This window comes from Lates calcarifer, linkage group LG20 (genome assembly GCF_001640805.2).
Source record: "Lates calcarifer isolate ASB-BC8 linkage group LG20, TLL_Latcal_v3, whole genome shotgun sequence".
NCBI classification, from domain to species: domain Eukaryota; kingdom Metazoa; phylum Chordata; class Actinopteri; family Centropomidae; genus Lates; species Lates calcarifer.
The window spans coordinates 1,673,996-1,695,740 of record NC_066852.1 but is presented as its reverse complement, the minus strand read 5'-3'; the positions used below and the strand labels follow the sequence as shown (position 1 = coordinate 1,695,740).

Below are 21,745 nucleotides of genomic sequence, written 5' to 3'. Positions count from 1 at the left end.
CTTCTCATACAGCTCAGTCTGGGACCTCTTCAGGGGTTGGTAAGCTACTTAAAACAGATTTATAATCAGATTATTTTGTTGTCTTTTGTAAATTGCAATGTACTAAACTTTTGTGTTTGTCTTTACAGATTTAAAAAAAAAAGAAAATAGGAAAAATTGTAGTACAATGTGGTGACTGGATACTTTATTATAATTCACTGGACTATTTCTTGGCTGGGACCAGTGGTGCGAGTACCAGGAAATAGTCTGGCACAGAATCTTCTGTGAAATCGTGAATTGTTCTTGTAAATCAGGTCACTTTTAGATTAATTTAACTCATAAGTTAATGAGTGAGCTTTATAGAAGCGAATGAGTGGGGTTTTTTTCTTTGGACTGACCCAGGCTGGCTGTGTCCAGTCTTTGTGCTAAGCTAAGTTAGCCGTCTGCTAGCTTTAGCCTTACATTTACTGTACAGACATGGCAGTGGTTTTGGAACTTGCCTCCAACTCAAATTATGATCAGATAATCTTCATCAAACATGGGTTTTCATGTTAATGTCCTCAACAACCTCTGTAGTCTCATTTACTTACTTGTTAGCATTGTTAGTATTCCTGCACCACTCTCCTAACCAGGCGATGATCTTACCTAAATCCATCAAGCAAAACCAAGTGATTTTTTTTTTTTGTACCAACATGTTTCTACTATGTCGGGCCATTTTCACACTCCTTCCTGATGGTGATTGGGGTTGCTGTGCAGGCAGTGTTGTTAGCTGATTGTTCTTAAACACCAATCACTAACTACACTACCAGTACAACCACCACCACACACAGGCGCTCAGACAGGAATGAAATCTTAAACCAAGATTGTACAAAACACAGACGTGTACGATCATAGTTACGGTTTTTAAAAATTTGTTCTACAACACTGCCATTTTGCAGAATTGAAGTTTTTTTGTTGATTGTAAAACTGTGTGTTTCTTTGGGGTGAAGAAACTTCTGATCAGCTAATTTATCCAAATGACCACTGGACTGTGATGATATTTATGATGGCTGCCATAAATAATTTAGTTTATTTGATGTACTTTTAATGTGTCTAATACCCAGAGGACATTAAAGTTTTTCTGAGTTAGAAAGATGGACCAAAAAAATGAAACAGAAGAACCACTTTAGAATAACCAGCAGAGCTGACAAGACGCTTTTATTTCTTTTCAATGACAGTTCAATGTTACTTTATTCACACTTACTTTAATTTAAAAACACATTTAGAAGGGAAGGTTTTAGTTAAAATACTTGAATAATTCAATCTGTAAAAACATGCTTTGACAGCATTCCTTTAAATCATTATTACTTTAAACCATATATGAATAATAAACTCTCATCCTTTAAAGATACATAAACTGTCCTGACACTTTTTTCCCCCCATGGTGCTTTGATCCGGCACCGCAGCTGCTGTCCCGAGCAGCGACCCTGCTCTGGTTCTGGGTTGAAGGCTTGGTTCGCCCTAGGATCGGGATTTACTGACCCAGTGGTACTTGTCAACGCGAGGCCCAGTGAAGGTGAACGTGGCTCGGTAGGACTTGAAGCCTTTCTGGCCGGAGAACTGGGAGGTCGGACCTCCAGGCGGGGGAACGTGAGGTGGGAAGGAGTCCCCGGCGAAGGCCTTTCGCTTCTCCCTCAGCCAGGTCTGAGGGGCGCCAGGAGAAAACTCACTGAACTGAGGAGGAGAGGGTTGGAGGGTTACAGTTAATTTATATTCCAGACTATACCTTAATCCTTTACTGTACTCTACCTACCCGATAGACGCTGTTGGGGTTGCTGACAGTTGGGATGGTTTTGGGTTCAGGGTTGGTGGGTGGGGCTGGAGCAGGGCAGACAGTCGCTGACAGGCCGACGCTGCTGCTGCTGCTGCTGCTGCTGCTGCTGCTGCTCATGCTGTTGTCTCCGCCCCCCTCCTCCTCGTCTGAGGAGCTTCCTGATTGGACGTCAAGGCTCGCCCGCTCCACAGCGTCATGGATGCGGCGGGAAAACTCCCCATCTCCACGCCGACAGCTGTCCACCACAGAAACGCAGAAAGGAGTGCTGTGTTCGCCGTACCTGCACGGACGGAAAAATCAGAACCGTTCCTTTAAGGTCAGTTTTAAAGGAATAGTCTAAAGATGGCGGCAATCTTAGCGAACATGGTTAATTAGGAAGTTCTCATTTGAGGACATTGCGAACGTGAACGTGTAAAAGTATGGGAACATAAGTTGGGAAGTTCTGAGACAAAACCAACAGTTTACAATTGGATAAATGCTTAATTAGTAATAGTTTACATTTATTTTATTTTTCTTGTGTGATACATTTACAGGGCAAAAAGTGTGACTCTGCTCATACAGACAAAATGGACGTTCCTAGTTTCAAGTATAGAGGAAGGAAAATTTGTAGAGTTACGAAATGTTAAATAGTCATAAAGTCTATCTATTTGATGTGTTGCCCTGATGGCAATTTTGTTTTTGCACAGCCATGTTTAGGCATTAAAATAGTTTTCAAACAGTTTTATACACAGGAAAATAAACCCATTGTCCCCATATATGGGCTTCAAGCGGCCTGACCTGCAGGACACCTCTCCGGGGTCAACCCACACCGTCAGCTCCAGGGGAAGGCCGAGATCCTCGTACCGTACCGTACTGCGCTCACAGGCCTGCTGCAGCACCGGGTCCTGTAGCCGCACACGGTTCATACGCAGACACCTGAAACACACAGAAAATTAATAAACAAAACAACTCTTAGAGAGCTTCTTTAACCTTCACAAGTTTCAGCATTGCAGGAAATGCATTTTCTAGTTTCAGTTACATTTCCTCTCTTGCCTCAAGTGCTTGTGATGAGTTAAACTGAGGTTTCAGAACTCATGAAGAAACTTACATACATTTTTAAAGGGCAACAGGGAAACTATCATTTTCACGCTGAACCGGCTTGAAATGATTTGTAGTGTAGCTCGATGAAAAAAAGTGTTTACTGACCTGTAGGCCTGTCCCTTGGTGGGTGCGCTGGGGTGCCAGTGGTTCTTGTAGTTCTCAAACAGAACGGAGGTGAGGGCGGCAGCAAATCGCTCCCTGCTGTCATTATCCAGACAGCCATATCTCTTCACCAGCCGAGCCACAAAGAACACAGCAGCAGCGATCTCCTCCTTCATGACTACACACTCGCTCTCTAACCTCTCGTTTAATAAACCCAGCCAGGCTCAGCAAGCCGAATCCTGTACTGTTAAAAACTCCTCAGACAATAAAACACGTGTAGGTTGATCCTACTGTCACAGAAAAACAAAAGATAACAAATAAAACTAACAAGACAAACTGGAAGCAAACAGATTTGCTGCTGCAGCTCTGGAGAGAACTCAGCTTTGATTTCTAATGCTGCTACACCAATAAATAACATATGTATATTTATAACTGTCTGAATCTGTGTATGAAGCAGCAGCTTGTTCAGATACAAAAGAGTCACTCCCTCCTCAGTTTCTCATGTGGTTTAAATGAAACCACAGTTCAGCTGTGTGACCAGGTGACACACCTGAAGCTGGTTAACTTAATGACCGTCTCTCTCTCATGGCACAGAATGTTAAAGCACATTTAGATACCAAATTTGTCTCTAGAGAAAAAATATTAAAGAGTCAGGAAAACAAAGACTTAAAAGTTAAATTTTTGTTTTGATGAGTGTTTCACCGACGTACTGTACTGTAATCTATTTCACCTCCTTCTTCTGTCAGCTCATGTTTTACAAATGTCCACCAAGACTATTGTTTTAATCAGTTTAGTACAGGAGTTTGTTATTGTTGAGGAAGTAATGCCCGTATAGATCATATTTTTGATCCTTCATATTTAAAAATTTTTCTGCTCCCGTAGCAATAAGGTGACCCCTGTTTTCAATCCTCAATAAAACAAAAATAAAATAAATGTAAAAAAAGGTTTTCTCTCTGAAAGTACTGCTTTAGTAAGTATTACATGTGTAACCTTTCAACCATACACTTTAGTTGTTAGTTAGTTCATTCGTCTAATTTCAAAAGAGATAACGACTAAAGTTAATTACCATAAAGCCGTGATGATGAGTTCAAGCATGTCAGGTTTCAGATCCAGGTCATATGATTGCAATTGCATCAGTTTTGAGACCTTGTTTACCATGATTGGTCTCATTCCTGAAATAATCAGATGCATGGTCTGTGGTAGATGCTGCTGCACGCAATGGATCAAGGTACCAGAGGGTGACAGCAGCCCCTCAGCCTCCAGGGACCTTTAATTAAAAAACAAAAAAACAAAACAGTGCGTTTAGAGGTACAGCAGGGGCCCTGTGAAGTTACTTATTCTTCGTTCAACAGAGAAGTCATTGACATTCTGATGGGAGCAAGTGTTGTTTCGAAACAATATTTAATTGCATGTTATGAGTTTTTTGGATGACTATTCCACAGATGGACCGCTGCCTGTCAATGAAAAGGTTTGCCTTGTTTGAACTGTTGTCAGGGTTGGATATAAATGTCAGTGTTTAACTGCGCTGGTCAGAATATTTCCCTTAACTGAATGGAAAACACAGCAGGTAATGTGAAGGTAAAAAAGCTGCTAAATCTGCATCAGCCACTAGGTGGAGGCAAACATCCAATAAAAATGCATTTTAAGTGTTGCGAGGTAGGAAAATCCTCAAATGTTAGAAGCTGTAAGATAAACTGTTTTATGTTTATGAATTCAAAAATGAATTAAAACAATCAATTACCAAATAGTTAGATCTACTGACATCGGACCAGGTGTAGTACTTTTCCAGAGGGGAAAAAAGCATGTTGCTTAAAGGAAAACTCTTGAAAACTTTTGAACCTGGACCGATCTTTTCCTATGTTTATGTGTGTAAATGTTTTACACACATCAAGTTGATTTCACCCGCCCAACTGTACAAAGAAGAAATAAATGGATACAGAAACAATCACAGCATATATTTTATTTGAGTGAACACTGAATTTATATAAAGCCAAACCCATTTTGTCAAAGAAAATAAAAAAGTGATCTCCACTTCCACCATAGAAATTCAGTGAGTCAACGAGGGAAAAGGTTATAGACAGTAACAGTACAAGCTGAGCAGACACCAAAGTGCAAGTGATCAGTGGAAGTGAGGAGAAAATTTACAAAAATATTTATAGATTTTCTATCCTGTCAGACTGCTGCACAGATGCAGATTTGTCACTTAATTTCCACACTATAAATTATTTTTAAAATCAGAATGACGAAACATTTTGCCTGAACTCAAGCCTCTGAAACAGCATCTTAATAGAAGGGACAACAAAAACAAACCTACATGAAGTTTGGAGTAAATTTATTTTATCAACTGATAAAATAAATGTCCAGATGCAACAATCAATCAATCAATCAATCAATCTACAGGTTTTTTCAGGTTGTTTTATCAGGAGGAATGATGCTGACTTGGCTAGGAATCCAATAATAAATTTATGGCGAATATCTTGAGACAGGGAAATGTGGCTCTGGTTACGAAAACACAACACAAAAACAGACAGATTTGAGTCAGTCACAGACAAATAAACAGACTGTAAGGAGAAAGATGGTGCCTGAAAGGTAAAATGAATATTTAAGGTTGTGAGAAATCTGACGAATGTTGAACTACTTTTGAGGTAAAACAATAGAAAAGCATCAAATTAAAGAAACCACCATAGTAACTGAGGAATCCACTGATTTAAAGCATTTAAAGATGAAACCTTAAAAAACAAATCACATGGCACACACTGGTGAGGTTCTCTAACTATTTACTGACTTCCTTCTTTCTACCAGTCACAAGCTCTCTCTCATTAACACAAAGCACTACCTAATCACAATCAGTGTATCTAGTGAGAAAACAAAAACACACATTATTAAAACATGCTTTAGTGCCACAGAGCAGTTTTCTGGATCTGTTTCCTTTTAGTTCCTTCCTTCTAAGCAAAGCTAATACTTTGCCAAAATCATCTTGACTCAAGGTCCACTTTCCAGAGCTTTCAACTGAGAAAAATCCCATCTACTGATGAAGACTGTGAATGCAGGTACAGTATTATAAACGGATAGCGAGACAGAAACCTCACTGAGAGGAAGACTGTCAACACTACATCACAGAACAACAAATCCCATGCTCTAAGCCAGTATTATTAATTAGCTGCCAACTCATTTTACACACAGCTGGTGTGAGACGAAGAAAATATCAGTTTACACTCAAAGTTTCTGCTAAAATTAGGCCACACAAGAGGTTCCCTCTTCAATTAAATATTATTTCTGAACTCTATTCCTTCCAATCTGTGAATCACAAATTATTCAGGTCAAGTTCAACTCACTAAACTTGCACCATTTACCAAATAATTTGCAAAGATGCACAGATTTATTTCACTGGAACTATTCGACAGTTTGGGAAACACTCTTAGCATAAAGGGGAAGCTCTAAAGCGCACTAATTCATATGCAGTAGCTTGTTTGTTTAATCCACTCCGGGAGAAAAAGCATAACTGGTGAAGTTGTGGTTTAGGAGGGAGTTACAAGCTGTGATTATTTCTTTACTTCTTACACACCTCAATTTGTTCGCCATGAACACAAAATGGCGGCTGAGGGGAATGAATCATGAGGCAAATAAGTGAAGGGTTGTCAGAGCACTTGGCAACAGTTCAAATTAAAACAAAACAAAGCAGTTTACAAAAATGAAACAGACAAGACAAAGCCAGTGTCAGCATTAATTACTTTTTAAAGGAATCAAAGCAGGAATGAAAAGCAGCATCAGCTGAGCTGTATTCAGGTTGACTGAACACAGAGTCGAATAAATAGATCACGCTCATCAACATAAAAGCAGAACTCTTTCAAACAATTAGAAAATAAAAAGCTTAAAACAATTTTAAAAATCTCCCAAAAAATGATTCAACAACAACTACAGGACTTTAATTTGGATCTTTTAAAAGGTGCCACTCACTGCGCTGGCCTTCTAATTTACCAGACCAGGTTTCACATTCACAACACTGTGCGAAGGAGCAGCTGTTAAAACCAGCCTGAATCTGCTGCATCTCGTCAGTCCACCTTAAGAATGTTCATCTCACAGTTAATTTAGTTCCATTCACTCAGTTTTCACTGAATTAAAATGATGAAATTCACCTTCCAATGTACATTTACTGCGTGCTGTGATACTACTGCAACTTATATGAACACTGTATTGACCACACTAATATGTATAAATCTGAAAGTGCTGTTTTCTGAGAGGTTTCCATCCACACTGGCTTTTTAATTTATCAATTATTTAATCTATGAAATGTGAAACAAACCCAAAGAACCCAAAGAGGAGAGCTTCAAGTTCATTGTGTCTGAAATTAAGATATTCAATAATTTTCTCTGATAGAAATCAAATAAAAGCAACAAATTTTCACATATGAGAAGCAGGAGCTAGTTAATGTTCTGTTCGTATTGCTCAGCTAATTACTTTGGATCTAAAAACAACAGAAAAACAGCAAATGTTCTTTTTCTTCCATCTCTTTTGGTCTGTTAAATAAATGGTAAGTGGATTAATCTCAGGACTGTGAAGCATCGTCAGTGTGGATGGAAACCAAAACCAAAGGAATGAATGAATGAATCTGTATCATCTTTGACAGCCTGACACAAATCTTAGCTGCATCTCCACCTGACCTCTGACCCCAATCCGGAGTCCTGAACCTGTTCCTACGAGTAACCCCGGCCAGCTGATAACATGTGGTCACTCCACAAGCTGATTAAACGTCATACGATGGAGACAACATGAAACACAGACAGTTTAAATGGCTCAGGAAAGCATGGCCACTGCTGAGGTAACAGAAGTGGGTTTTAAAACTTCAATAATGAGAACTGTATAACACAAACAAATGAAAAAACTCCTCAACTCAGTATGTTAATGAGGCATCAGAACAGGCAGAGGAGCAACATTATCACATTAACAGGTGATCATTGTAAAGTGTAAGGCTGTAACAGTGGGAGTCTCCCAGGACTCCAGGACTGCATTAAATTATCTTTACACCAAGTTCATGAGAAAGGCAGAAACACACCGGGAACACCTGACGTTTTCCAACACGCACTGGAAACCGCATCCCAAACTGCACGACATGGAAAAATGACAAGATGAGGTACACTTTAAAATGAAAAAAAAACAAACAAACAAACAGAGCAAATTAAAACTGGCTGTGAAAGTGCTGACAAAGCTCAAAAAGAAACTAATAACTGCCTGGAAATCTGACTCTCTGAGGTGACGTTAAAGGCCAGCAGATAAAAGCAGGATAAAACAGAAGAACGGATGAAACAGCCGGGCTGGTTCACAATTCGAGCAAACAGCAGCACAGACCAGGGGATATGAAGGATCGACCAGCATCAGCTTACATGTAGAAGTTACAGCCTGTTTTCATTGTGCGTCGGTTACAGTACAGGATTCACCAAGTTTGCACCGTTACAGCAGAAGAAAGACGACTTGTCTCTTCTCAAGAAAACTTCGAGACACTCGTCTGATCAAAATGGCTGCCAGGAAGAGAATCCTTCGACTGACTAAAAAAAAAACAACCCTGCTGTCATGAGAAAAAAAACCCATCAGCTTTTAAAATAAATAAAAAATACTAAAAATATAACAACTGACATTAAAAAAAAGTCTGGTGATGAAGGTGGATGAAAGGATGAGGTCCACTGACCTCACCTCAGACGAGACACACAACTGGTAAAGATAGCGCAACAAGGCATCGTATGTACACCTCAACATGCCGAAGATTAAGTACATCCACCTGTGTGTGTGAATGAGTCTGTACAGCCATTTACATCGTGCACCGGGTTTGTCGTCTTGTGGGGTCGGTAAAGACAAACGGCAGCAAACCACAACTCGTCACCTCCAGACACTGCAGCTGACTGGAGGTGAGGCAAAACTGAAAAAATAACTCTCTACAGCAAAAATAAAAAAACTAAAACCTTCAATCGGAGTGATTAATCTGGAGTCTGTGTTTCTTTAACAATATAAAATAAATTATTATTTGGTTGTGAATGAATAAAAACAGCATAAACATGTCTCCCTTTTCTCATTAGAGGCTTTGGTTCAGATTTCTGATTGTTCTCTTTAAGATCACAGAAGTCTGGAGTTTATATTTCAAAATGTCTGAACAAATACTAAACAATAAATAGAGAAGCTTCAGATTATGTTCATGTGTTGAGTGATTTTCTGGTAACTGACCTACATAAAGTTAAAACTACACAAATTTCAGAGGCTTTGCGACCCCATTTTTTGACACCAAACCAAAGCTCATAATATGTTGTGGTCAGGGGTGTAATGATTTGGTTCAGACCTCGATCTGTAATCTCAGGATTATTAGTCATTTTAAGTTTATTAAACTAGGCTAACCAAAACAGTCACGACACAGACTGTTGGAAGAAAATAAAGTAGGTGTAATGTTCTGCCCTAACTTTAAACAGGATAATTTTGTGGTTTAAATGTGCTGTGGACGGTTATTTTGTGGGTTCGGTCTGCGTTTCAGAATCGTTACACCCTCTAATCACTGCATATCATTTCCAATACAAAGCCTATCTTCTTCTGGAGTGCCACTGAGCAGTATTTCCTCCACTCTGTGCATTCTCTCGAAGGACAGTGACTACTCGTAACAGTCAGTTTAACATCCATGCAATTCCTCAACATTCAACAGGTAAGTCTAGACTTCCTTGCACATTTCATGCCATGCCTACGCCCTTAAAAAATACAGGGTTCCTACACATTCAGTCATTTTTAAATTTTGTATTCTTTTCTTCTTTTACTCAGTCATGTTTTTCCAGATCTGCGTTTCAATCGCCAAAGCTCACGAGGTTCCACTCACCAAATCCACAGTGGTGAACTCCATGATTCTCAACAGCTCGCGGAAATAAACCTAGTCTTCCAAACTTTCAGTCTTCAGCTACAAGCAGATATTTAGCTGCCTGAGGGGGGAGGGGTGTCAAAAGGTGGCTGAGGGCGACAGTAGTCATCAAAGCAACAGTCCTTAAAACTGCATGAAATAAAAGAATAAGTGAAAATAAATAAAACACAAATAAAAAGCAGAAATCATTATTGGATTTTGATGAGCATGTGCATGAGCATATCATTTCTATGGATTCAGAGGGGGGGGGGGGGGGGGGGGGGGGTGAAAATACTGGTGTCAAAACTCCAGGTGCTGCCGCGCTCACACTCCAATTAATCCCTGGCACAGTCTGCAGACCGGCGAAGTCCCACCTCCCTGCTCGTGTTAAAACGGGAGCTTCTTCAGCTGCTCGAAGGTGATGAAGAACTGAGCGAGCGTGTTGAGGAAAACCTCGGGATTTACATCATAACAGGCTGTACAGGCACACAGCTTTACCCTGAAATGGACAATTAAACTGGAGATTTCAGAGCATTTCCCTTCATTTTATGATCAAACTTACTCTCAAATAAAAGACTATATTCATATAGAGGCAACAAAAACACTGACAGATGGTTAAATGTACATTTCAGCACTGACTCTGTGAGAGCAACAACATGGTCATGTTTCTGTCACTTCAAATCAGCCACAGTTTCTTTTTCTTTAAAACTGCAGATATTTGAAGCCTTCCAGAAAGACTGAGAGACTTATTCTGAAACATCCGAGCTGGAAATGTTGAGTTTAATTGACTGTAGCTCAAAAGTAACTTTAAAAAGCCAAGAAATAGAAGTGACTGGAGAAAACTGATGAAGAGTACTTTTGTTAGAGTGTTAGAGTTTCTGAACTGTGAAGTCAGAATTTCCAAGTTCTCAGTTGGAAGTTTCAACTGGAACACCCCTTAAAGTCGGATTTACTACTTGGAAAGTCGCAAGGACCTCAACAGCCCTGACCTCAAAATCCAAGATGGCTGCTCTGCGCATCACCAGCACTGGAAGCTTCGGAGAAGAATGGAAACTGGAAATAAATTGAGTCTCCTATATAAGCCTGCATCAAATTAAGGCCTGGTTCGCTTTAAGGCAATAAATAAAATAATACAAAGCAATAAGAATGGTATATAAAAATGAGGTAGAAAAATTAGACTCAGGCTGTCAAAAGAAAACAACTTTCCTTAAATATTCTTCCTTTTACCGGTTGTCCCATCGCTGGCAAGTGGGTTTATGAGATTAAAGATGCAGCTATTTCAGTATATACTGAAAATCCTCTGATGATTTCATCTCATTATCTCACTAAACTCAAAAAATGTTCAATTTCAAAGCTTAAAGAGTCTAGTGTACATTTCAGATTCTATTCCAGGCTTTTTACCTGGAATTCTGTTTCTGTTTTTCCCACCTGTGAAGGAACTGTTTGGTTTTAAAGGATACAATGATGTTCCAAGGCCCCAGTCGCAGCCAGTTCGGCCAGAATCCCTTATAGAGAGCGAAGAAGCCCTCGTTCTTCCATGTCTGCATCACTCCATCCAGAGTCCCTTTGTACATGGGGCTTCCCGACAGAACTCGCTGGTTCATCATACGAGTCCGGACCACGTCTACAGGGTTGGAGGCCAGCGCCCCCGCCAAGCCACACGTGAAGCTGGAGCTGTACACACACACACAAGGTTAACGGACGAGTTCAGAGCTGAGGAGTTTCATCACTGAGGTGTTATATGTGTAGATACTGTTTACAGTTTAGGCTCCATCGCAGTTTTAAAACACCCACCATCTTTGTTCTTAACAAGAACTTCAGAGCTCAGTTTAACATGGCAGTCTATCAGTGTTCTCTGCGCTTGGAACCAATTTATTCAAAAACAGTGAGTCACGTTACAATGAGAGTCACGCTGGGTGAAAGAGGACACATTTCCCCCACATCTTCATATATAAAGTGTCTATGTAGGTTGGACATTGTGGGAATTAAAAGAGGTTTGAATCAGATTTTTGGACAGAATTTTCAGAGGTGGCAGTTAGTTTTCTCAAAGCTGCTGAACTAGTTATGCGCTGTAATTTGAGAGCGAGCACATACTGAACTTACATGAAATGAGCCAAAATGGTGTCTCCCATGAGGCCAGAGCGAAGCAGGTGCTTTTTTGTGATGTCATAGACAGGAAGTTCCACCCCGACGACAATGGCTGCCCGTTGCGCAGTGGGAATGACACCCTGAGGAAAAGCAGGATGAAGAAAATAAGCTTGACTGTAACACTGCTATAGTATAACTGAAATTGCTATATAGCATTGTGCTAAGCTAGGCTAAACAAAAATCACACAAAACAGAATGCAAAATTGATTCATAAGTCATCGTTTTACAGGGGGTTATGTGCCAGACTAGTTCTTGTCTCGCTTTTCTCCTGAGAGCAGTAACATCCTGGCAGCTACAAAAAACTTGATCTGACTTGTTCTGTGAAACGAGCTTCAGTTAGCAGCTCTTCAATGAGTGAAAAACTGTACCCACTCAGCTCTCAGTGCAGCTGTTATTGGCACAGTATCACCACCACTACTCACTCTCCACAGGCCTCTGGTTCCCTCTGTCTGGTAGATGTTGATGAAGTTGGACATCATGCTGCCTTGGAGCAGACTGCCCTGCGCCTGCATTCTGATCTGGAACAAATACAGACACACAAGAGAAGTTCAAATACACTTGGTTTTCTCCCCTGATTCACAAAAATGCTTCCCTCAGTGTCTGAATTCAGATCTAAAGATTCATTTGTACGGTAAAGGCGTAGGATTATTTCAATATTCAATGTCTACACGACTCATTTCAATGACCCTACTGCTGTGGGGTTAGTCACACAGTGAAAGTAAATGTAGGTTTGCTGGATGTTGACAGAGAGTATGAAGCTCTAATGTCTAATGCGGTGGTCAGGTACACTATTCTTAATCAATACTGCACCAATTCCAAAGGTTTTTGTCCCTATCAATCGTTTAAAACCCAAAAACACGGAGAAAATGAGGCCCCGGTTCACTTTGGTAAATTCCCAGACATTTTAGTTTGAGCCTCGTCCCGAGCATTAAGAATCACCTTGAGGACGTCAGTGGGGTTGGCCAGAGAGGAGGACAGGACTCCAGACACGACACCACAGAAGACATTGAGGACCATTGTCTCATCTGTCGGAAAAGAGACAAGAAATTATATTAATTCACACACACACACACACACACACACACACACACAGCCAAAAGCACACAAACACAATGTAGTTATGATTAGCCTGTAATATAATATATATATATATATGTGTGTAGAGGTCTAAAGGAATGTTTTTTCATTCCCATAAATCATAAAATCATTGTGCAGACTCTCCACTTTAAGAAATCATGTGTCACTTTCAGCACATTAGTTGATCTTGTTTGTGTTCATGCCCTGATGTTTCTGACAGACGGATGTAAGCTAATTTACCTTGAGATAAAATCATTTTACACAAAAACATCCGAGCCGGAGTATGTCTTCTAGTAAATATCTGCCTTAAGTTTCACTTCATTAAAAACTCTGTCATGGCCAGCAGGTACTTTCTGGATCTAATTTAGAGCCTGACTGATAAATCAGCTGAGCCTATATTAGCTTAGCGTTGTTTCTGTATTATAGTGTAGGTCTGCTGATAAGTAACAAGAAACTTGCACTTTATATATCCTAGGGACGTGTGATTCAGGGCATAAAATCTTAGTATGCATATGCAGTCAAATTAACGTTTCATGTGTTTAGTTGTTGTTGTCTTGTCTTGCGCGTTGGTCCCAGAGAAATGTTTTCTTATTCTACCGTGTACAGAGATGTACAGTAAAAAGACAATGAACTAGATTTGATGCTTGAATTCCCCAAACAAGACACAATCTAGAGTGTGTTGAAAGTGACACATTCTGTTTTTTTTTTAACATCCTGTTTGATCCTGGCTACAGATTTAGCATCGCTCTAAGTTATAAAATGGAAATTATTATTTACAAACTACAGCTTCACATGTGTGTGTGTATTTAAGTCATAGAGAGATTTGTTATTGTCAGAAATAAGAAATTATCATGTCTAATCTGTTGGAGAGACTGCACACTCTGTACATTGGCTTTAAATAAACAGAAGCCATTGTTAGCAAATTAGCCTCGGCAGAGTTTGTCAGTGTTAGAAAGTGGTGGATCTCATTAGTAATAACCCAGTGTGGTTTCTACAGTAAAGTAAGAGAAGAGGAGGAGGAGGAGGAGACATGGATTGAGTTTAGAACAATAGTTACAGTAATCCTTGATCAATCTGACCAACAGTTAGTGTGGCGGTCCTCGCGCCGCTCATTTTATGGGGGGGAGGGGCAGGGGAACGGACGTTCGATCCCACCACAACCACAGGGCAAACCCAAGCCTGTATCAAAACAAGCATTCAAAACACAGTGGCACCATCGTGGCACAGGGCATGCAGAGTGGAAAGGCAAACAATCAACACAAACAAAAAGAAAAAACAAAAAAAGAGCTCTTTATATTTTGGCTAAAAACAAACATATTAAAAAGTTTTGTTGCCAAAAAGCTTTGGCAACAAAACATCTTCATCCCTTCATTAGTTTCCCTCCAGGCACCCTTCCCTTCAAACCTCTGACTTCATATTTTCAACAAGTACACAAGACGTTTACCCTGGTTTATTGGTGCTGACGTGTAGGCGTGGGACGATATACGATTTCATCGCCCATCGCGATAAAAAACACAATAAGTTGATCATAGTGAATTTCCATCATTGGGGTAATCGTTAATATCCTCAAGAGTAAAAAGCTCACCAACGTTCAGTCCTGTATTGATTTTATTTTAAATTACCACAAGGGGGAGCTGCATCTTTCCAGTCATTCCAAAATACTGAGCCTGTCACCGTAGCTGAAGGTTCTTCCCGTTAATATTATCGTCAATTCCCATGGAAAGTTTCCAACTTTGAAAAGTCCTGGAATTTTGCAACCCTAGTTATACTAATGTTGACGTTTATCTAAATGTTTGTTACGTTGTGATGCTATTTTAGTGACCAGTGAATTAAACTTGTTTTTCACTAGAGATAATGTTCATTAAAAAAAAAGATGTGTCTTGTCTGTGAAGCAGTAAAAATGTTTGTTTCTTACCAAAATTTTCACGATCATGGCAATAATATCATTACTCGCAAATATTCTGGCGAGGATAATTGTGACATGAAATTTTCAGATCATCCCATGCTACTCACATTTGAAAAACAGACTTGCTGCTGTAGATGCAGAAGCAGATAAATAAAATAAAATAAAACTCCCTTTAACCACACTTCTGTTCTTCCTACCTTGATCTGCTCTATTATTCATGTCATCTGGCTTATGTACACTAATTGGCCATTAAATATTGAGAGGAGCAGAAGGAAAGAGAAACAAAGTGGGAGAAAGAACAAACTCGGACTGGAGGTAATGAAGGGCAGGGCCGGATAAAGAGGGAAGCAGTCAGTGGGGAAAAAGAGAAATGACAAATAAAACAGGGTGGAGAGAATAAAGGAAGAGAGAGAGCCTGTGGTCACAAACCTCCTGTGAGTCTTAGAAACGTGTTGGCACCGGCTAGTCGCTGATAAATATAGTGCAAACCCATTTCGGCTGATAAGTGAAGAGGCTCTCTGAGTCTGTCAACACAGGATCGTCCTCTGAGGTCCTCCTGGATTCCACTACTCTCTATAGGGGCCTGAATGTTTCTGGAAAAAATATCTAATTGCAATTTTTTCTGACAGATATTGCGATCACAATTAGATTTGCGATATAATTATTGAAAGTCAAGCTGTCAGTGGGCGTATACACAGTCGCTTTGACTTGGGCCAAGGTGATTAAACACTGCGTCAGAGTCAGGAGTTGTAAAAATAACTGACACCTTGTGGTGGTAGTAACGCATTACTTACTCCAAGGCAAATTATGTTTTTTAAGTAACAGAAATTTACTGAGTTTTTGCAGATTCAAGAGGCTGAAATCAACAAATGTTGACTTTTTTTTAACCTGAAAAATGATCATTGTAACACTGTAGTTCCAGACAGCTCTACTCTAATTCTGATGAATGTAAATAATGAAGTTTCTCTAAACATCAATCATGCAGTTTTGTGCTATACTGTTTATAAAATGAAAAACACATCGCTCTTACAGCTGCAGTGTGAATGTTGCCTGACTCACTGTCTAATTCTCCCCTACCTCTCTCTCTCTGTCTCTACTATCCTCTCTCCCTCTCTCTTCCTTCCTTCCTTCCTTCCTCCCTGGAAGCTCTTTGCCTCTTATTTAGCTTGCAAATTAGTGCCGGAGGGTTAACACACTCACTCTGCTGCCAGACGGGTCAACACAGGTTGTCACGACACATCCAGGGGGTGTGCGGCTTACAGTGACACACTCAAAGGCACAAACAGTACACCTAACAGAGATCTGTTCAGTGGGAATTTGTTGGTCACTGCACCAGTATCACCAGGGTAAACTGCTGTGCACTTTGTGTGGTACAATTATCTTATATATATGTATACTTTATTGGTCTCCAGAGATAAATTCACATTTTTAAATTTCTGAATTGAGTCCAACCATGTTGTGCCTGAAGCCATTTGCAACAAAACAAATGATTATCAACTTTTCATCCATGTAAACAAACAACCTACCAACCAAAACACCAGACATGCATGATAAGTGTCCCAACACAAGCAAAAAGCAGAGAAGGCTGGTGAGAGGTTTGTGCAGTCTGAGGCACAGAAGTTGTTTTGAGTCCAAACAGAAGGAAAAGAAATGAGAGAATCAGAAGAAGAATGCAGCATAAGCAGGGTCATGAATTTACTTTTTTGGTTCACCTGCCTCAACTTTTAAAGTTTAGAAACATACTAACAAAGATTTGTTGAAACCCATAAGGATTTACAAACCGTAAGGTTCATTTTAAAGGTGCTACATATAGGTTTTTGCTATTGCTACATAGCCAATGTTAGCATTAACAGCTGTTTACTTATCAGTTTAGAAGAAACGTGCAAGTTCAGCATCAAACTTCATTCCTTTGCTCGAAAAGCTGCCTCCACAGGTGGAAAACAACAGCAATATTATCTCGTTTTGCTTCTGTTCCTATCACCTCTTTTCTTCTACTGAAGTTAGCATGCTATCTGGCTAGCCCCAGCCCCAGCTCGCTGAAGCTCTTGTTAAGTAAACAGCTGTTAATGCTAACGCTGGGTATATAGCAATAGCAGAAACTTACGTATAGCATCTTTTTTTGTTTTATACCACATGACAATGTAAAACTACTGAAAACATCACTGTGGTATTTTGCTGAGATGATTCTTTGTTCTATAAATAAGATTTATTTAATTAAAATACTTTGGCTGGATGCACCATTAGAGTAAAATATTTGACTGCACCTCAGGTTTCCTTCAGTTTAACTACATTGAACATCAAGAAGAAGGAAGAAAATCCGATTTTTTCCCAAAATCATTCAGCCCTACTACATGGCATCATCCTGTGCCCTGATAGCATTATCCTAATGTCAATTCATGCAGAATAAAGGTATTATAGAGCACTGCACCATAGACTCATCAATCACAGGTGCACTGCATTCAACCTTATTCTGTCTATAGCTCACTTTGAATAACACCATCAGTTAAGCTGCTAAAAATGTACATTTAAGTAAATGACTTTGCTGCGACTACTGAGGTGGTCTATCCTCACCAGTCTCACTAAGTTTAGGTTGTTTTCAATCAAAAAATCACACTGGTCTTTGAGAGTCTTGCTCATCGTGGTCCTGGAGTGCTCACTGCAGTTTTCGGTGGGGGAGGGCTTCTGATGCTTAAAAACTAAAACTTACTTTACAGGAGATTGCATCAGCTTTAAACCAGTCAGAGGCTGAATGCAAATATCAATCTAAATGTCAGATACATCACCATTAGTATCATTCAAATCACCTCCCATAGTTCACTGCTGAGCACAACTGATCGTCTGTAAACGCAACTAATATCCTGTAGTTGAAAATGCTGTCAGGGTTTCAGGTGACTTCTGTGGCACAAAGCAACTGAAGCCTGTGAATTAAGAAGCTAGTCACCTCTCCTGGAAGTTTTAGACCCTTAAGATGAAAGAGTTCACAAGAGAAGGAGATCAGAAAGGAAGGAGACAGGATATTCGAGGCAGCAGCAGTGACACCCACCTTCTGGTCGACTGACAAACAGCCTCTTCAGAGAGTTGTAGGTTCCTATCTTGATTGTGCCATAAGAAGCTTGTCTCAGCAGAGCTGGAGAAATCCTGAGGGAGGAGGTACATCATGTTTATTAACCTTTACCCCTGAAGGCAGGTGCTGAAGAGGAAGGAGAGCTTATCATTTACTTCCTCACCCAATTTTTTTTCATGCGGCTCAGGATGCAAATCAACAAAATTTCAGTTTCATTCAGGAGTGTGACATCCAGGCTCATTTCACATTCGAAAAGCAGCGCTGAATCTTAAATAACTGTGGCTGCGAAACACTTGAATCACACCCTCCGCTTTAAAAGTCAAAAGAAAAGCTCCTTGTTATCCTGTTTCAAGACAGAATACATTTTCTGTCCCACTGGGAACTCTTTCAAATCTGTGGTCGGATTCAGCGGTGTCACAGTTCAACCCACAAAGTGTAACAGCTCTCAGTGCGGAGCTCATTACTGCATACTGTAACGAACACAAGCTGTTTGCGTCACTGCGAGCGTGCAGCAAGAAGAAGTGACTACATTTACTTAACAGCACGTTAGAGTTTAACCAAAACCTCTCTCCAAGTCCCCGATGCTGAAAGAAATTCTTGTGATGTTTAGACGTAAAACTTAAAACTGAATCCAAGTGTAAAGTGTATTAGCTTCAGGTGAAAAACTTAATATACAATTAGTGCTGTATCACAGCCTGTTTATTTTATTCCCACCAACTGAACAGCGTTAATGGATTTAAGACTGCCCCTGTGTTGAAAGCATCATTGATTGCACCTACATCCATGTCAGTGATCATCTATTTTATGCAAATCTACCAAAATAAAAGCTCAGTTTGTTATTAGTTTACAACAGCAGTAATTCATCTTCACTTAGTGTCCAATTGATGTGATGTAAAAGCTAAAATGTCCTTTTTTTCCTATTATGGCTGATGCTGGTGCAACCTGCATGCTAACAAAATGTTGCCCTCCTGTGACCAACAGGGTTTAAATGAAGTATAGCAGGGGCAACAACACCTCCTCCACACTGGGCTAAAAGCTCTTGTTCATTCTCAGTAAGATCATCACCTGGGTGGTTTTTTGGTGAATTTAATGCCTTTTCAAATTGTAAAAAGTTGCTCCATACCCAGAGTATAGCGCTCGGATGCCCTCCTCTTTGCCGATCCTGAAGAGGGCGTGAAACATGCCTCTGTAGCGCACCTCCGTGTACTGGGACTGACCCTGGACCTGTAGTCGAGTCTTAGTCAGGTCAATGGGAAATGTCCCTGAGGATAAAGAGTAAAAATAGTAAGAACAATGCTCACAACAAAGATGGACTGTAAAAAGAAAATGAAGGTAGTTTTGCAGGTGCCCTGTAACTTGTAACTTTTAATCACGACAAAAAACCCTCAAAGAGAATCGATAAACTGTCAGCTTCGTACTGCCAGCTGGCTCCAGTCTTCTCCTCTTATGTATCATCAATACATTTAAGTTGCAGTCAGTTATACATTTTATTGTTTATTTTTGTACTCAACATAAAGGGCAACTTAGACAAGCAAACAAAACAGACATCAACACAGAACAACTGAAGTGACACATAAAAACATAACAAGCTGATAGAAGAGAGAGAGGAGTAGGTGTTTGTGTTATGAGGCAGTGTAAAGAGTAGAAAATTAACAGATGGGATAAGGAGCAAAAATAATTTTATTGGCGATACTGGTGACAATAACAACGACGCCAATGACAAAATTAACAGTGGTTATAATGTGATGGAGGAATGGGAAGTGAGACCACAGTTAGTGTGATAAACTGTGGGATTTTTAACATCTTTCTGCAGTTACCATCCCTGTCCAGGTTCATATTTCCTTTCTTGTTTTGTCTGACAAATTCTGCCTCAGGTCCTGTAATTATAAATTCTATCTTATATATAAAAAACATATGTGATAACACATGAAATTATATATCTATATATTAAAATATATATGAAAATATATTTTCTATTTTTTGTGCAGAAAATAAAGCATGCAGTATAGATATTTACCAACAACATGACTGAACTCTAACTCTATGAACTGTGTATATCTGCAGGTGCAGGATAATGCATACAATGTGCACCACAGAGCTGTGATATTTATTCAGCTGAATGCATCATTCCCGTTTTGAAGCCAGCGCTACCATCACCCTGCTGCTGCTGGTGCAGGATTTTTCATATGGATGAAAATTCTGGGAATGCGACAGACTATTTGCATAAATCCTGTATCTCCGTATCATAACAGCGAAAGCCTAATAACATATATGTCGGGCAGCGTCTGCATGATGTGGTGCATCACGTACCGAATTCTGCGACAATCGAGGCCATGCCTCCGTAGATAAACGGCTTCCAGTTCAAGTTGGTCATCTCCGCGGCGGCGGCTGCTTCCACCTGCTGCAGCCCCGCTAAAAACAAGAGTAGGCCGCCCAGACAGAGGTCAACACAGTGATGCAACCGCAGACAATACAACATGTCGAGAAACATTGAGACCAAATGATGCTACAGATCAACGAGGCTCCTCAGCATCAGCATCCCAGCACACTGCGCCGGAAAGAGACGCCCGCTGTGTCGAACACCGCTAAGAGAGCCATCATATTTGTTGTGGGGCTGCTATTGGCTGCTGAGTTCTGTCAATCAAACGTTCCGAGCGATTCAATTGGCTGGCGTGTCGGGGGAGGACAAACCATGAGTGACAGCGACAGCAACAGTGTCACGAGAATGAAAGTTATTTATTACCATTAACGCATATGGTCACATAATCAGCACATGAATAACGAAGAATAAATCACCCTGCTTGTTATGATGTGCAGTTTAAATAAGAAACCCGCCCAGTTTAACAGTCTTCATCACAGAAATGACCGTGCCAACTGTTTCTAACGGTTAGCTCGAGGCAGATGGCTCCTGCTAGGCTAACTGCTAACCCGCTAACACTTCTGTAAATTACTAGCCCGCTTGTTGGCGAGGTTACCGATTAGCAACTAGTTACCGTTACATTCAGCCGAGACGTCACGTGCCGGCGGTGTCGGTGTCAGTGTCGCGACCTGCTATTTGACTTGGTTTTCCATGACTTAATGTAAATCCGTGGCTTGACTTTGGTAAAGTGCAAGCAGAAAACTTCTCGCCTGCTGTTAGCTTCCCATTTCAGCTAATGTCAAGTACGTCAGAAACGGTAAAGAACAGGATTTCCGTTAATACTTTCAAAATAAAATCCTCTGTTGACGAACTGCGTTGGTCTCCATTAGTGGATACAAAACAAAACAAAATAATAAGAAATTTTAGTTTAGAATAATGTGTGGTAAAGTAGTGAATACAAGCCCTAAAAGTAAATAATACCGTGAATAGTTTGCCTCATACAAAGTGCAGCAATTCTCCTTGGTACACTTGCACATAGTTTTTCAAGGTACTTGACAGGTAGGTTTTTCAAAGCATCTTGGAGAACTTGTTCTGTGGATTTAGGTTGTTTCAGTGTCTTCAGAATTTGGGACCAATCAGAAGAATCTAAACATTTTACAAATACATTTTCCCCATGTTTTTTTCAACACCTTTCAATGGTTTGTTTATGTTTGTTTGAGGTCATCTGATGGCTGTATTCCCACACACCACGAATGCAGCATACCCTTGCAAAGGACAATGGGTTTGGCACTCTGGTAACTATAGAAACACAGGGGGTTTCACAATAAAAGTTTGCACTTAAAAAAATAATA

At 40.1% G+C, this 21,745-nt stretch overlaps 2 protein-coding genes across 5 annotated transcripts; both read right to left on the bottom strand.

Moving 5' to 3' along the window:
- Positions 1 to 1,127: 1,127 nt before the first annotated feature.
- Positions 1,128 to 3,467, bottom strand: btg4 (B-cell translocation gene 4). The gene is made up of 4 exons (XM_018700641.2): positions 2,978 to 3,467; positions 2,570 to 2,707; positions 1,772 to 2,072; positions 1,128 to 1,692 (listed from the first exon to the last, which is right to left on the bottom strand). The coding sequence occupies exons 1-4, from the start codon at positions 3,148 to 3,150 to the stop codon at positions 1,480 to 1,482; spliced, it is 825 nt and encodes a 274-aa protein (XP_018556157.1). The 5' UTR covers positions 3,151 to 3,467; the 3' UTR covers positions 1,128 to 1,479.
- slc25a14 (solute carrier family 25 member 14) lies at positions 3,400 to 21,197 on the bottom strand. Of its 4 annotated transcripts, none has more exons than XR_007815242.1 (9): positions 20,345 to 21,019; positions 19,158 to 19,296; positions 18,014 to 18,108; positions 12,927 to 13,012; positions 12,410 to 12,505; positions 11,943 to 12,067; positions 11,300 to 11,513; positions 9,822 to 10,268; positions 3,400 to 4,241 (listed from the first exon to the last, which is right to left on the bottom strand). XR_007815242.1 is itself a non-coding variant. In XM_051078429.1 (9 exons), exons 2-9 carry the CDS (start codon positions 20,406 to 20,408, stop codon positions 10,227 to 10,229), a joined length of 861 nt encoding a protein of 286 aa, XP_050934386.1. In that variant the 5' UTR covers positions 20,409 to 20,446; positions 21,028 to 21,197; the 3' UTR covers positions 4,920 to 10,226. The 4 variants fall into 4 exon arrangements, 2 of the variants coding, with proteins under 2 accessions (XP_050934386.1, XP_018556154.1); XR_007815243.1 differs by lacking the exon at positions 3,400 to 4,241 and having other exon boundaries at positions 4,920 to 9,989; positions 10,168 to 10,268; XM_051078429.1 differs by lacking the exon at positions 3,400 to 4,241 and adding an exon at positions 21,028 to 21,197 and having other exon boundaries at positions 4,920 to 10,268; positions 20,345 to 20,446.
- Positions 21,198 to 21,745: the final 548 nt, after the last annotated feature.

What these genes read in the sequence shown, in the direction of transcription:
- slc25a14 (XM_018700638.2), bottom strand. Translation starts at nt 20,525, where the DNA reads ATGTTTCTCGACATGTTGTATTGTCTGCGGTTGCATCACTGTGTTGAC. An exon ending in CTCGATTGTCGCAGAATTCG is followed by an intron (nt 19,297 to 20,344) that starts GTACGTGATGCA and finishes CTTTATCCTCAG; the next exon opens with GGACATTTCCCATTGACCTG. An exon ending in TGGGGCCTTGGAACATCATT is followed by an intron (nt 10,269 to 11,299) that starts GTATCCTTTAAA and finishes ACGCTCGCTCAG; the next exon opens with TTCTTCATCACCTTCGAGCA.
- btg4 (XM_018700641.2), bottom strand. Translation starts at nt 3,150, where the DNA reads ATGAAGGAGGAGATCGCTGCTGCTGTGTTCTTTGTGGCTCGGCTGGTG. An exon ending in ACCAAGGGACAGGCCTACAG is followed by an intron (nt 2,708 to 2,977) that starts GTCAGTAAACAC and finishes TGTGTGTTTCAG; the next exon opens with GTGTCTGCGTATGAACCGTG. An exon ending in ACCCCAACAGCGTCTATCGG is followed by an intron (nt 1,693 to 1,771) that starts GTAGGTAGAGTA and finishes TCTCCTCCTCAG; the next exon opens with TTCAGTGAGTTTTCTCCTGG.